Source organism: Macaca mulatta, chromosome 11, assembly GCF_049350105.2.
Source record: "Macaca mulatta isolate MMU2019108-1 chromosome 11, T2T-MMU8v2.0, whole genome shotgun sequence".
Lineage (NCBI taxonomy): Eukaryota > Metazoa > Chordata > Mammalia > Primates > Cercopithecidae > Macaca > Macaca mulatta.
The window spans coordinates 71,807,536-71,823,160 of NC_133416.1; the positions used below are offsets into that span (position 1 = coordinate 71,807,536).

The following is a 15,625-nucleotide window of genomic DNA, read 5'->3' on the forward strand; positions in this document are numbered from 1 at the left end:
CAGTATTACCCAGTATACTGACCCATTAGACTTCACCAGGTTGGTGCTGACATTGAAAAGTCACCGTGATAATTTATAGTCAGCACACTCCTCTTAGGGTCTCAAGTCAAAGATCTTGAGGTTTGAATGGATCGAGAGCCTTTTCTTACTCAACGTGATATTGATGCAAGTTCTGTAGTAGCCCCTCCTGGTGTATTTACGACACTAGCTTCCAGTGGGCAGATGGAAACCAGTGCCTGCCTGGAGACTATCCAGCTGTGAGAATGGTGTGATGTGTCTGGCAGAAAGAGACGTGTTTACAAAGGCTTTATTTTGCAGGCGTAAATCATTAGATTTTAACTGTTCTTCCTCTCCTTGTGTTGAGTCTGATTATGCAGCCTTTCTGTAAGTTTTTAAATGTTTACCCACACCAGACCCTTGGGGACCGATTGGATTTAGTGGGAACACCCTAGAAGACCTGGATTAAAGTAGAACTTTGGTCTCTCAACTAGTTGGGTTGTCCTTGGACAAACTGCTTGGCCTCTGTAAATCTTGTCCTTATCTGTAGCATAGGGGTGCTAATTAGCATTAGCTCATTGTTGGGAGGATTAAATGAGAACACCCCTGTGGAAGCTCTTAGAGCTCCCAGTAAAGTTTGGAGTTAGGGAGGGTTAGCAGGCTTTCATTTGCTTCCACTGAACAGTTACATTTTTTTCCAGCAGTTTAATTTGCTGAAACTGGAGTGATAATGCCTCCTTGATTAGGTCGTTGGGAGAAGTAAAGGCAGTACAAGTTAGGTGCCTGGTATACTTCGTCAGGGTGACAAAACGCTGTAATTTGGTCATTTGTGATCACGTCTACTGCTGCATAATGTCATGCACTGGTGGAACTAGTTAGACAGCTAATTATTGATAAATTCTTCACAGTGAGAAGAGGATTTAACCGATGTTTCTCCCTCTAGAGTGTGGGGAGGTAGAGAAGTGGGTGAGACTGGAAGGGTAGGAAGGAGAAGTCTGGCTACTTGTATCTTGGCCTGGGGATTTGTTTGGAAGATGAATTACCCTCTGGTAGTTGTATACAGTTTACAGATCAGGGATATTTCTAGCTGCTGACAAATTAGTTTTTAAAAAAATATATCCCCTAGGAAGACTGTAGTCTGAAAGAATGAGAACCGTAATTGGTGGATAAGCCTGGAGAGTTTGAAAGTAAGAGAGAAAGGGAAGCATTGAGGGAGTTGGGGCGGGGAGGGGGAGAGACAGAGGGAGAAAGAGTGTGTGTGTGTGTGTGTGTGTTTCAAGGTGATGTGCAAGAACAACACGGTTCTTGTATGGGTTGTAATTTTTTTTTTTTTTTTTTTTTTTTGAGACAGAGTCGCACTCTGTCACCCAGGCTAGAGCACAGTGGCACAATTATGGCTCACTACAGCCTCGACTTCTGGGCTGAGGTGATCCTCCAACCTCAGCCTTCTAAGTAGGTGGGACTACAGGTGCGCACCACTGCGCCCAGCTCATTTTTATATTTTTTGTAGAGATAGAGTTTCCTCATGTTGCCCAGCCTGGTCACAATCTCCAGGGCTCAAGCTCTGCCCTCCTTGGCCTCTCAAAGTCCTGGGATTGCAGGCTTGTGCCACCGTGCCCAGCCCTTGTGTGGAATTTTTTAAAAATCCTGACTTATCCCCTTTTATTTTTGAGACAGAGGTTTTCTCTTGTTGCCCAGGCTGAGGTGCAATGGCGTGATCTCAGCTCACCGCAACCTCTGCCTCTCAAAGTGATTCTCCTGCCTCAGCCTCCTGAGTAGCTGGGTTTACAGGCATGCACCACCATGCCCAGCTAATTTCATATTTTTAGTAGAGACAGGGTTTCTCCATTTTGGTCAGGGTGGTCTCAGACTCCCAACCTCAGGTGATCCACCCACCTCAGCGTCCCAAAGTGCTGAGATTACAGGCGTGAGCCACCGCACCCGGCCTATCCGCAGTTTTTTCTATGATTGCTCACATGTGACATGGCTTGTTTTTCTTCTAGGATGTTGAGAAAGAGAAGGAAACCCACAGTTACCTCAGCAAAGAGGAGATCAAAGAGAAAGTTCATAAATACAACTTAGCAGTCACAGACAAGTTGAAGATGACCTTGGTAAGTACCCACAATACTATTTGGGTTGACACCTGTCAAAAAACAAATATAAATTGTTGGTACTACAATCTATAGTTCTAAATATCTGAATAACATTTGTAGAAGGGTAGTAGTCACGGTATACAGAACAGGAAAATGCAATATTTCTGTGGCTTTCAATTTAAATCTGTATTGTGAAGTGGCTTTGTCTCAAAAATCGGTTGCTGGGTTAACCTTAAAAAAGGGAAACACTTATAATTTTATTTTAAAGGATTTTGTGACCCACCCCTCCTTCCTCAAAGGATTTTTAGCATCATTGCCTAACGTACAGAAATAGTGACTCAGATTCTAAGAAGACCTCAGGTAAGGGTTTTTTTTTTTTTTTGAAACAAGGTTTTGCTCTGTCACCCGGGCTGGAGTGCAGTGGCACGATCACTGCTCACTGCAGCCTCGACCTCTGGGCTCAAGTAATCCTCCCACCTCAGCCTCCAGAGTAGCTGGGACCACAGGCGCTTGCCAGGATGCCCAGCTAATTTTTGTAGTTTTTTGTAGAGACGGGGTTTTGCCATGTCACCCAGGCGTATTTCAAATTCCTTAGCTCAAGGAATCTGCCCACCTTGGCCTCCCAAAGTGCTGGGATTACAGGTATCAGAAGCCCCTAAGTTTTTGTCTTGTACAAAATAAGTATGGAAGTGTCAGGGAGAGGATTTTGAGCCCATGGATTGGAATATAGAGGTATATAATAGGATAGTTTTCTTTGCCGGTCATTAGTGTAAGACAAGGTACTTAATACTCAGTGTCTTCCACGTCGCCGTCACAGGCTTCCACAGCATTGCACCACACTGTTTGAAGCATGCAGAGTCGGTGTACAGGAGGGAGAAAGCTCAGGGCCTGGTGACAGGGAAACAAGAGCTGACAGCAGAACTAGAGTATTCATGTTCCTCTAAACTTAGCTGGCATCTAGGTCTCGCCTACCCATTGAGTGGCCTGCCTTCCTCACGGCACTTGTCAGCCCTTGATACCAGTTTCCAGGGCACTTGGACCCCTGTCTTTCAGTCTGTTTACTGTGAACTGACAGAGTTTGGTAAAGGACAGGGTGATTGGTTTAAAACAGGCCCTACCGAATCCGGTGATTCTTGGGGAAGAGCTTTCAATAGAAACCCTTGTGGTAAAGAACCCCTCCCTGGTAGAACTCCTCCAAAAAGAGGGGAGAGGAAAAATCCCAAGGTAACCTCTTCATCGTTCCAGCAGCAAGATTTCTTTTTCAAACACATTTTTTCATCAAAGGAGAATTCTACTTACTTTTTTTTTTTTTTTCTTTCCCCATAGAGACTAAAACAGATACAAATTATCCATATCATTTTAAAGATAAAAATTTTAGGCTGGGCACAGTGGCTCACATCTGTAATCCCAGCATTTTGAGAGGCCGAGGCGGGTGGATCACTTGAAGTCAAGAGTTCGATGGTGGCTCACACCTGTAATCCCAGCACTTTTGGGAGGCCGAGGCCGGCAGATCACGAGGTCAGGAGATGGAGACCATCCTGGCTAATACAGTGAAACCCGGTCTCTACTAAAAATACAAAAATTAGCCAGGCGTGGTGGCAGGCGCCTGTAGTCCTAGCTACTCAGGAGGCTGAGGCAGGAGAATGGCATGAACCTGGGAGGCGGAGCTTGCGGTGAGCCGCGATTGCACCACTGCACTCCAGCCTGAGCGACAGAGCAAGACTCCGTCTCAAAAAAAAAAAAAAAAAAAGTTAGAGACCAGCCTAGTCAACATGGCAAAACCCGATCTCTACTAAAAATAGAAAAATTAACCAGGCATAGTGGCGGGTGCCTGCAGCCCCCACTACTCAGGAGGATCACTTGAACTCAGGAAGTTGAGGCTGCAGTGAGCTGTGTTCGTGCCACTGCACTCCAGCCTGGGTGAGAGAGTGAGACCCTGTCTCAAAAACAGAAAAAAACAAAACAAAACAAAACAGTTTTCAATTGGGATTTCAATCAGTTGGGATTGGAAATTGATCTTGCAGGAAGGAAGAAAAATAACACACCATAAAGGTAGTTTTAAATGTTCTACTTTAACTGTGGCATTTATATGTAACACTTGACAGTTTGTTTTAATAAAACATTACAGTAAATCTTTTTTAAATATACTGTTTTTGTTTGTTTGTTTTTGAGATGGAGTCTCACTCTGTCGCCCAGGCTGAAGTGTAATGGTATAATCTCGGCTCACTGCAACCTCGCCTCTGGGTTCAAGAGATTCTCCTGCCTCAGCCTTTTGAGTAGCTGGGATTACAGGCGCCCGCCACCACACTCAGCTAATTTTTTGTGTGTGTTTTCAGTAGAGATAGGATTTCACCCTGTTGGCCAGGCTGGTCTCAAACTCCTGACTTCCAGTGATCTGCTTGCCTCGGCCTCCCAAAGTGCTGGGATTATAGACATGAGCCACTGAGCCTGGCCCCAAATATACTGAATAGAAAAATAAAAATAAAAAGCGAAGACCAAACTGTTATTACTGTTTTTGTCAACTAAGAAATAGTAATTCTGCCATCAGCGAAGATAGTTGTTTTTAAGATCTGTACTGTGAAGTATAGTGGCTTGAATTTGTTTTTTTTTTGTTTTTGTTTTTTTTTTTTGAGACAGAGTCTTGCTCTGTTGCCCAGGCTGGAGAGCAATGGCGTGATCTTGGCTTGCTGCAACCTCAAGCGATTGAATTTGTTTTTAAAATGCTGCTTAAGAGACCTGAAATGCATCCTATGCTGTATGGCATATATGCTGTGTTAAAAAGTTTAAGCAAAGTTGGTAATTCAGTGCATATGAATATAGCCACTAGGAATGAAAATAGCCTATTTTCTTACTGTCTCCTCATTATTGACTTTGGTATTTCAGAGCCCTAATTGTGACCTTCCTTTTGCATATAATAGTCACCAGTTGAGGATGTTGTTTCCTTTGAGCCTGTAGCCTAGACATATCCCCCAAGCTTTAATAAGTTTTGTGGTTTGGCTAGCATCTGCTTCATTGGATTGTAACCTTGCAAATGGGCCCTGACCTTTTGCCAGTAGCTTCAGAGGCATGAGTCTGGGGCCAGCAGTCAGCCACAGCATCAGGAGGCTTCTTCAGTTGCCACATCTGCCCTGCAGACCTTGCCTCTGGAAGCACTTTGCCTGGTGTGTTAACCGCCCTCTGAGGTCATTCCCTTGGGGGCAATCTTTAGTGAAGTTTTGCCACAAACCTCCAAGAGAAGAGAACAAAGGAGTGTTTCACCTTCCCATTTTGTTTTGATATGCTCCTTCCCTAAAGTGCCACCATCCACCCAGCTAAGTGTGTGCTTCTCTCCCTGCTTCAGAATTCAAATGGGATTTACACTGGCTTCATTAAAGTACAGATGGAACTCTGCAGACCTCCACAGACTTCTCCAAATTCTGGAAAACTCTCTCCCAGTAGCAATGGCTGTATGAATACACTTCATATCAGCAGCACAAACACTGTCGGGGAAGTGATCGAGGCCCTGCTCAAAAAGTTTCTCGTGACTGAGAGCCCTGCCAAGTTTGCACTTTATAAGCGTTGTCACAGGGAAGACCAAGGTACGCTGCCAGCTTAAAAGGAAAATGGTCTGTGCTTCTACTTACATCTGCTGTTCTCATTAGCAGAGGGAAGACTGGTGGGTCTCATCCATGTCAATTGTGTCAGAGCCTGGAGTCCGATGCTGGAAGCCATGGTGATCTTAGCATGCACTTAGTGCTTCCTGGCTGTCCACATTTTTGAGTTGGACAGTTGTGGGTCTGAGGAGCTTGGAAGCATCCATATGCAATGGGCAGTTATGGACTATTTTGTGTTGTTGTTGGGGGGATGGGGCGGGGGCTGTTTTTTGTTATTGTTAGGAGTGGCTTTGATTTTAATTTTCTTTAGGACACAAAAGAGTGCCTCTGTGTTTAAAGTTTTCAATAGCACATTCCACATTTGTTGTGCATCGGTACATGGAGTGGTTTGGTGGACCTGTGCTGAGACCTTGCGACTGGGGAGGCACATGTGCATCACAGCACATTTCAGCGTACTGATGGAAATGGCCCAGCCCTGGGCTCTCCTGATTCCTTAGCTTGTCTCACTTGGTGTTACACCGGGACATTTTGGTACTCTGCCCCCCAGAGGCTTATAAGATGAGTGAATAACATTTTGATCTAGGGTCTGACTAAACTTCATATCCACATTCAGGGGATAGAAAGAGAATATTAAATATTAAATTACTATATGAAACGGAATGAGATATTCCAGGTCAGGCAGTGACCAGAAATTGATACCAGTGGTGGACAGTAGTGATTCAGTGATTAACTACATGTGATTTGAAATTGGGGTGTGTGTGTGTGTGTGTGTGTGTGTGTGTGTGTGTGTGTACAATAAACTATTGAAGCTTTCTTTAGTTTTTCTGGGTAAAGCCTCATGTAGCTATAGAAGAAAATATATTAACCTTGACATGATAGTAATGTTCTTCAGTTACATAGGATGAAACCCAGCCCATTGCTGAGTATGCATACATCTTTTTAAAAACATACCATGGGGCTAGACCCTGTGGAATACAAAGATGAACAGACCAGGGTTCCTACCTCCAGAGGTCACAAGCTTAGTATTGTGGGGGAAGTTTATATCTACAGGGAAATTGGCAAGGCAATGCATCTGGAAGTGCCACAATAATGTAGAGAAGCTCGATGGCATTTTTATCTGCCAGTTTCTTTGCCTGCTCACCTGGACTTCAGCTGTACAATCTGAAAGTAATAGTGACTTGTTGAAATATTACCCCCATGGCTGGCAAATCCTTTAACATGATTGGCAATGTCACTGTATGGGTGTGTCTAGCATGAGACATAGCTGTGCTTGAAGCTACCAGAGCTTATATTCTGATTGCTTGGTTTGTAGCTGCTAATTCTTAATTAATCTGTAGAGAGATTTGCTTCTAGAACTCTTTGTTTTTATGTTCTTTGGATGGTATATACATTTTTTAAAATTTGTCTTTTGTTTGTTTGAGACAGTCTTGCTCTGTTGCCCAGGCTAGAGTGCAGTGGCACAATCTCGGCTCACTGCAATCTCCGCCTCCCGGGTTCCAGTGATTCTGCTGCCTCAGCCTCCCAAGTAGCTGCAATTACAAGTGCCCACCACCATGCCCAGCTAACTTTTGTATTTTTAGTAGAGACGGGGTTTCACCATGTTGGTGGCCAGACTGGTCTCAAACTCCTGACTTCAGGCAATCCGCCTGTCTCGGCCTCCCAAAGTGCTGGGATTACAGGCGCAAGCCCCTGGCCTTGGTTTTTGAGACAGCGTCTTACTCTGTCGGCTAGGCTGGAGTACCATGGCACGATCATAGCTCATTGTAACCTTGAACTCCTGGGCTCAAGTGATCCTCAGTCTCCTGAGTAGCTAGGACTGTAGGTGGGCACCATTATGCCTGGCTAATTAGAAAAAAATATATATATATTTTTTTGGAGACCAGGGCTTTGCTATGTTGCCCTGGCTGGTCTTGAACTCCTGGCCTCAAGTGATCCTCCTGCCTCAGCCTTTCAAAGTGTTGGGATTACAGGTGTGAGCCAGCATGACTGGCCTATTTTTATTGTTTTTAAAGGAGTTGTAGACCCGTTTTTAGGTTGATTGTTTTCTTTTTTTTTTTTTTTTTTCCATTTAAAAAAAAAATTATTTATTTTTTGAGACACAGTTTCACTCTTGTTGCCCAGGCAGGAGCGCAATGGCACTATCTCAGCTTGCTGCAACCTCCACCTCCCAGGTTTGAGCGATTCTCCTGCCTCAGCCTCCCAAGTAGCTGGAATTACAGGTGCCCGCCACCACGCCCAGCTAATTTTTTGCATTTTTGGTAGAGACAGGGTTTCGCCATGTTGGCCAGGCTGGTCTCAAACTCCTAGCCTCAAACTCCTGGCCTCAGGTGATCTGCCCACCTCGGCCTCCCAAAGTATTGGGATTACAGGCGTGAGCCACCATGCCCGGCTCTTATCTTTGTTTTCTAAAAGGAAGAGCAGAGATAACTATAAGCATATTTTGGGACTAATACCTACTAAAATTTATTCTTGAAAATAATTTCCTCCTTAATCAAGGCACAGTTTATATTTGAACAGAAACAGAATAGATTTTATTCCACTGTGGGCTACTGGTATTAAATAATAAGATGAGCCAATTGGCGACTTGGAGACTGGGGTAACTTGAATGGTTACCTTGATCTGGAGGAGGGGATCACAATGGGGAAGTGGTCTCAGGAATGGCTGAATACTCTGTAACATGCTGCTTGTTTCCTTACCCAGTCTACGCCTGCAAGCTCTCAGACCGGGAACATCCACTCTACCTGCGTTTGGTAGCAGGGCCCAGAACAGACACGCTTAGTTTTGTTCTTCGTGAACATGAAATTGGAGAGGTAAGTTATTGTTCACTATTGCTTTACACTGTACAGAACAGCTGGCCCTATTTAATTGCAGTAGCCTAGCGACTTGGCTATTGATGGGGGATGGGAAGAGAGGAGAGTTGGAGGGCAGGGAGAGGGAGAGAGATTTTGAATTGTCAGAAATGAACCCAAAGTTAGCCTACAGTGTTGTTCTCTTATAACCTTATGTTATTAGTCTGTCAGAGATGGGAGAAAATAAAATTTTTTACTTGATTTCCATCCAGAGAGTCATTTTCCCCCCTTCCCACCTCCAAAATACTCCAGTCCAGCTGAACTTTGAAAGTTGACACTCACCATGTGTTTGCTGCTAACAAAAGTCTCCAGGCTAATTCCCTTCTAAAGGGAAATAAAAGGAAATTTGATCTCTTTACCATGGAAGACATTTAGCTTTCTAGAATCTTTTTTTTCCCCTTTGCCCAGTCAACTGATTAAGAAATTATGTTTCCATGTGCATCATTTGCCATGTTGTCTCCAGGGAGGATTGTATTTAGCCAGTTCAGTAGAAGAAAAAAAGCACTTGAGCCTGCCCTCTAGATCAGGTGTCAGCTTTAAATGACACTTGAGCAAATCCCAAGCTCCTGTCCTAGTCTTCTGTCTGGAAACAGGAAATGGTATGAAATGTCCTACATGGTGCAGTTGAGAATAGGGTTTCTAGGTTAAAAGTTGGGAAACACTCTGTTTCCGACTGTTGGTTAGATTAGTAGCATGACCTCGGGTAAATCTTCTCATCTTTTAGCCTTCAGTTTTAAAATCTGTTAAGTGGGACTAAACACTTTACAAGGTGGCTTTGGGTCACAATTAGAAATGTATACATGGAAGTGAAGGGAGTTTTAGGAAGACAGTGGTTTTAGATGTTTTTGAAGTTTGTTTTGATTCTGGTGTTTTGAAGCTTTTCAAGACATTCAGACTCATTTTGGGGAGAAGGCAGGGTGCAGAGTCTGACTTGGCTTTGCAGTTAGGCAGCATTCCTTCTGCCAGCTTAAGCCAGACACATGAGCATAGTCTAGTCAGTGTTTTATTTTTCTTGTACTTAGTGTTTTAAGTAGCAACTAGAACTACACTGGGCAAGAATTTTATTAACTCAGTTATTTTATTTTATTTTAATTCTAATTAGAGATGGGGTCTCGCTACATTGCCCAAGCTGGTCTCAAACTCCGGGGCTCAAACGATCCTCCCACCTCAGCCTCCCAAAGTGCTGAGATTACAGGTGTGAGCCACTGCACCTGGCCTTAACTTAGGTTTGAAATTGACTTGACATTGGGTTTTATTGTTCCGGACTGCTGTACTGGACTTCTGTATGGTGTTCTTGTTTCTCAGTTATCTGAGGAAAACTGAACTGAAGGAAGAAATTTCCATAGCTGTTAGGGGGTGGGAGGGATATTTATATGATGTCTTTATTTTGGAGACTTCAACATAGGTGAAAGATAATCTGTTGAAATTTTAAAAATTAACAGAATATTCTAACGTGGAATTTTGCTCTCCTCCTCCATGTTGCTCATTTTTTATTTTAATAACCAGCCTAAACTTATCTCCAGGAATTCTTCTACCACTGAGCCCACTTGGTGGATTTACTTATTTTTCTCTATTTGTTTGTATTTGATTATTTTGAACCTTTTCTCTACACCATCAGATAGCAATTCTCCACCAGGATCCAGGCCTCCCTTTGGGAGAGGGGGATGTGTTTGGAAAAAACCTCCTAGATGATGCTAGATACCCTCCTTGACATTCACTGCTTCTATTTTTAAAAATTTGTTTTAATTGTTTTTTTTTTTCTTCTTAAAGAGACTGGGTCTTGCACTGTCACCCAGGCTGGAGTGCAGTGGTGCAATCATGGCTCACTGCAGCCTCAAACTCCTGGGCTCAAGCAGTCCTCCCACCTCAGCCTCCCGAGTAGCTGAGACTACAGGAAGGTACCATCACAACCAGATAATTTTTAAATTTTTTGTAGAGACAGGGTGTCACTATATTGCCCATGCTGGTCTCAAACTTCTGGTCTTGAACTTCTGGGCTCAAGTGATCTCCTGCCTCAGCATTCCAAAGTGCTGGGATTATAGGCATGAGCCACCATGCCCAGCCTAAAAACTTATTTTGTGCCTGCTAAATAAGTTCTAGGAGCTGTTAAGGAAACAAGGCTCAGAGCCTCAAGGCAAGAGATAAACTCCAAATAGGAGAAGTACGGCAGCTGTGGTGTAGGTAAGGTACAGGTGAGATAGATACTAAGCAAATAATTGTAATTTTAAAATCTTGGTTGTGATGAGGGCTCTGTGAAGGCTTTTGATACACTTAGTCCCGGGTGGGAAGAGAGGGGAGGAAGATGTGGAAAGCTGCTTAGAGAAAGTAGCATTTAAGCTGAGATGGGGAGGATGAGTAGTTCATAGCCAGGTAAAGTGGAGGAGGGGAGAATGCGTGCCACTTGGGTAGAAAGTGAAGCTCAGTGAGAGAGAGATGGGGCAGGAGAGTTTAGAGTCTTTCAGACTTAGCCTCAGCAACTACGGGAAGTCATCGGATGGTTCTACGCAGGAGAGAGTCTTGGCCAGCGTGCATTTTACAAAGGATGTTCTCTTTGGGGAACAGATTGGGGAGCATAAGAGCCAAGTGAGGAGGCCAGGTAGGAAGCTGTCCCAGCGATGGAGGGATAGATGATGGTAGCTAGCACCAAGGGGCCGTACCGAGGGAGAAAAGGCTGAGTGGAGAACTGTTTGGGAGTGATAAGATTGATGATGCGAGGTAAGAAAGCAGTCAGTTACAATGAGGACTCGAGGTTAAGATGGAAGGAGTGTCGAGTTTTTAATGCTGCTGGGGGTCAAATCAGGTAAGGACTGAAAGTGTCTAATAGACTTAGGGATACGGAGGTCCCTGGCTTTTAGGGAGATAGTCTTGAACAACAGTGGGAGGAGAGGGTAGGAAGGTGATTGGTGTGAGCTGAGGTGGGAGTGGGAGTAGAGGGAGTCCTTAGGCTGGCAACACCCCAGCTCTTGCAGACCACACCTTCTGCGGCCTGGGGCTGGGAGGGGAGGGCAGCCGCGCCTTCGGGAGCTCCCCGTCGGCATTCCTAAGTCTGACTGAGCATGAAACACCTGGCGTTCTTCTTTCTTTGTTTCCTGACAGTGGGAAGCCTTCAGCCTTCCAGAACTACAGAATTTCTTGCGTATCTTGGACAAGGAAGAAGATGAGCAGCTGCAGAACCTGCGGGGGCGCTACGCAGCCTACCGACACAAGCTGGAAGAAGCCCTCCGCGAGGTCTGGAAGCCTGATTAAAGGGGGCTCTCTGCCCGCCAGGCCCGGTGCGGGGACCGATGTAGAAAACAACAGCAAGTGCCTCTCTTCTCAGAGGGCTGCTGTCTTGCCCCTCTATGCTAGGGTCTTCCCCTTTCTATCTGTAGATTTTGTTCCCCAAACCTGGTCACACAGCATCCTGCACCTTAGCGTCCCATGTAAGGGGCGCTGCAAGCTTGTTGTTCAGCACCGCAGTGTTACCTCTTGGCAAGCTGTGAACCTGTAGCGTCGTCAGGAGCATTCGAGGGTGCTTGGAAGCATGAACTCTGGGGGTGTGTTGTTTTTTTTTTTTTTTTTTTTTTTGGTTGTTTTAATTATGTGATGATGCTGTTAAGCTTACGGATATGCTGTTGATGTTTTAAAAAGCTTAACTAGGAATCTTTCTGAATACTTGTCCTATTTTGAAACTACCTGTCTGGTTTTTTGTTTTCTTTTCTTTTTTTAATGTCAGAGGAATCTATCCATGTGAATCGAAAGGCACAGGAATCTAGGAACTCTGAGGAATTTATTGTGAAGGATTTTGTTAGGGGTTGACACAGAAAGGAAAGTGTAAGTTTGGAAGAAGGCATGCGGGGTGGTGGCCAGCGGGCTGTGGAAGGTGACTTGGCTTTTCAGTTAGGGGTAGTGGAGAAAGGGGTAGTTGCTTGTAAATGAGTTAAAAGCATTCAGTGTGGAGATGTTAAACTCATTTTAGTATCGCTTGGTTTCCTGGTGGGTAAAATGTGGGAACAGAGCCAGAGGCAGGAGCTAAACCAAAAGGAGGGCCCCATGAACTCTGCAGCCAACCGACCAGAAAATCAGGCCGGTGGAGCCTGCTGACCTGGGCAGAGGTAGGCCTCACACTGGACCTGACCCTCTTCATTCTGCCCGTTTGGAGTGGAAGGTCTAATTGGTGTAGCTGCTGTGCATAGGCAGGACAGTGACCATTCACTAACTCTTGTTAAGTTACATACAGTATATAATTTTCCTCCCCCAGGTGGTTTTCGAAGTTGAGATGGAATTCGGGTAGGGGCAGCTGTTTTTCCCTTGATTGGTAGCTAGGATATTTATCAAGTAAACTTTTGTGACAATCACCGCCTTCCCTTTTATTCCTCCTTCCCTTTTCCTTTCTTCCCTTTTTTCTTTCCTTCCCTTCTCTTTCCCACCCTACCTTGTTCCTTCCCTCCTTCTCTCCACCCCCCCCCCCCGCTTTCTTTTCTACATTGAAATCTGTTCTTACATAATATAGAACAGGGCAATTGAATGAGGACCCAATCCTACCAGATCTTTAGTTCTAAAGGGCAACTTGACTGTGAGTAGGAGGCCCCCAAGAAAGGGAGGAAAGTCCACACCCAGCTAACCACACAACAGGGCTTCATTATGGAAATATTTTAACAAAAGTACATGTTATTACCAACCAAAGAAATGCATGTGCAATAGAAGCCTTCCTTAAAACAGGCTAAGTAACCTCATTTTATGCAGCAGTTTAATCTGAGAACAGAGGGAAAGGTGTGCAGTGGTTCCAGAGGGGCCTTATATTCTATTTTTAGTCTAGATATTTTTTGTTTATAAATTCCCAAGGAATTGTTAACACTTTGGTGACACCTAATGGATTCTTTTTGAAATTCCAAGGTGCTTCAGTTCTTTGCCTAAGTGAACTGTGCCTTTTATTGCATTTCTGTTCCTCTCTTGGTGGCTCTTCTGACTTTTTGGAGAACACCCATCTTGTTGGAGGCAGACCTAAGTTGTTACGCTGTGCCACACAATCTACTGAGACAATCAGATCTTCCTAAGCATTTAAGGAAAGTTGAAAAAAATAGAATTAGCAGCTATCAAATATGTATGGCACATCTTGTTTAATTTTGCATGTAACTTCTCTTTAGTACATTGATGAGGTTTTAGTGACATTATCATCCAACACTTTACCTTTATTGTTCAGGGAATGCCTTCGTGATTTTTTTTTTTTTTAACTGGTTTTACTATTCAGACTATGGCCTGGGTTTGAGTATATTGTTATCACCACCTGATTTTTTAATTATTCATCCCAGTTAACTTATATTTTGTGAAGCATTTGTTTCTCAGATTAAGACACTGTTAGAACCTAAAGTAGTAGCTTATGGGTATCTGTGAATTTTTTTTTTTTTTTTACTTGAAGTAGATTGTCTGAATAGGCATCCTCATTCTGTATTTATCCAGAACCTCGCTCACTGTCATGTGCACTACAGATTGCAATTTGGAAACTTACTGTATTGAAATTCTGTCAGTTCATGGTTCTTGAAGACTGATGTCCTTTCCCAAACACTGGTTACTGCAGCAGCATTTTTAATGTGTAAGTGAAGAAAAAAGGCCACTAAGGCCAAAGATTTTTTTAAGAACCATTGTGCAAATCGTTATGTTAAACTATCTAAGCTTTGCTGTAATACTGTTTTCTCTTCAATATGTGATGGTACAGGAAAGATGTTAAATGAAGGAGGGTAGTATTGCAGGAGAGCATTTTAAATGGCAGAAGTAAAAAGTTATAATATTTATAATTTTGATGGGTTTAAGCTTATTTTTGTAGGGAAGATTTTTCCTCCCTAGAATTGTTTATAGAATGGCAAAATTGTTTCCATTATTAAAAATTGAAGTTATTAGTTGATGTTTGTGTGTGTTTATTTATGATATGCTAGATTTAAAAAGGTCACAGGAGTGGGCTGAGCTGCTTTTGCAGATACACAGGGACACATGCTGGAATGCAACAACTTTACTAAGTTTGGGTGGGTCATATTTGTTCTCCCAGATGTCATTTTCTCTTTGCCTTATCCTCTGAGGAAAAATAACCTTAAGCTCACACCGCATATTCCCATTTTATTTAAAACAATTGTTTTAATTTTTGAAATATACACATTTAAAAGTATATAAAGTATGCATAAGAGGGAGGCCGAGAGTGAAAAAATAAAAATAAAAAAGCCTGCAAACAGTTTACAGGATTATTATATAAAATGGACACCCCATGGCCATTACCAAAATAGAACCTTGTCAGTTCTTTAGAAATCTCCCTCCACCCCTGTTGTTGCCCTGAGGTCTCCTACCCCTGAAACACACCATTTCAACATAAAGTGAGTATTTGTAATTTTTTGGTCACCGTGACTGCCTTACACAGATGGGATGGAGAGTGTTTGGGGAACCCGCAGGGATGATGGGGTTCCACCCTGTGCACACCTGCACCTCGTCTTTGTCCCATGGTGTTCAGCTTCCATGCCTGCTGTTGGGAGTGTTTTTACTACTACACTGCCTCCTGGAGGGGCTGATGAAATAGGAGCAAGGCTGGCACCGGGTGGTAGAGGCCTTTCACGTGCCATAGCTGCTCTCTAAATAAAAATACTGTGATAGAAAATTATGGCTTTGTATAATTCTGCTTACTACTGAAACATTCAGAGGAATCAGGTTTGGGGGGTTCTACTTGGGTTACTACCCAAGGTGTGTGGGGAATGTTTGGGAATTTTTATATTTTTATCCTCCCCTTTTTTTTTTTTTGGAGATGGAGTCTCACTCTGTCGCCCAGGCTGGAGTGCAGTGGCATGATCTTGGCTTACTGTAACCTCCACTTCCCAGGTTCAAGCAATTCTCCTGCCTCAGCCTCCCTAGTAGCTGGGATTACAGGTGCCTGCCACCACACCCGACTAACTGTTTTTTTTGTATTTTTTAGTAGTGATGGTGTTTCTCCATGTTGGCTAGGCTGGTCTCAAACTCCTGACCTCAAGTGACCCACCCACCTTGGCTTCCTAAAGTGCTGGGATTACAGGTAGGACTTTTTTTTTTTTTTTTTAAAGTCAATTTTTATTACTAAAAAACCTTTTTTTTTTTTTTC

General features: G+C 43.6%; 1 protein-coding gene across 1 annotated transcript in view; it reads left to right on the forward strand.

Moving 5' to 3' along the window:
* RASSF3 (Ras association domain family member 3) overlaps positions 1-14,411 on the forward strand; it is an 84,886-nt gene extending 70,475 nt beyond the window's left edge. The window contains exons 2-5 of the mRNA XM_015152206.3: positions 2,001-2,108; positions 5,431-5,668; positions 8,384-8,493; positions 11,629-14,411. Coding sequence (XP_015007692.1) covers positions 2,001-2,108; positions 5,431-5,668; positions 8,384-8,493; positions 11,629-11,778 — 606 coding nt within the window. The 3' untranslated portion in view covers positions 11,779-14,411. The remainder of the gene's footprint in view (positions 1-2,000; positions 2,109-5,430; positions 5,669-8,383; positions 8,494-11,628) is intronic.
* Positions 14,412-15,625: the final 1,214 nt, after the last annotated feature.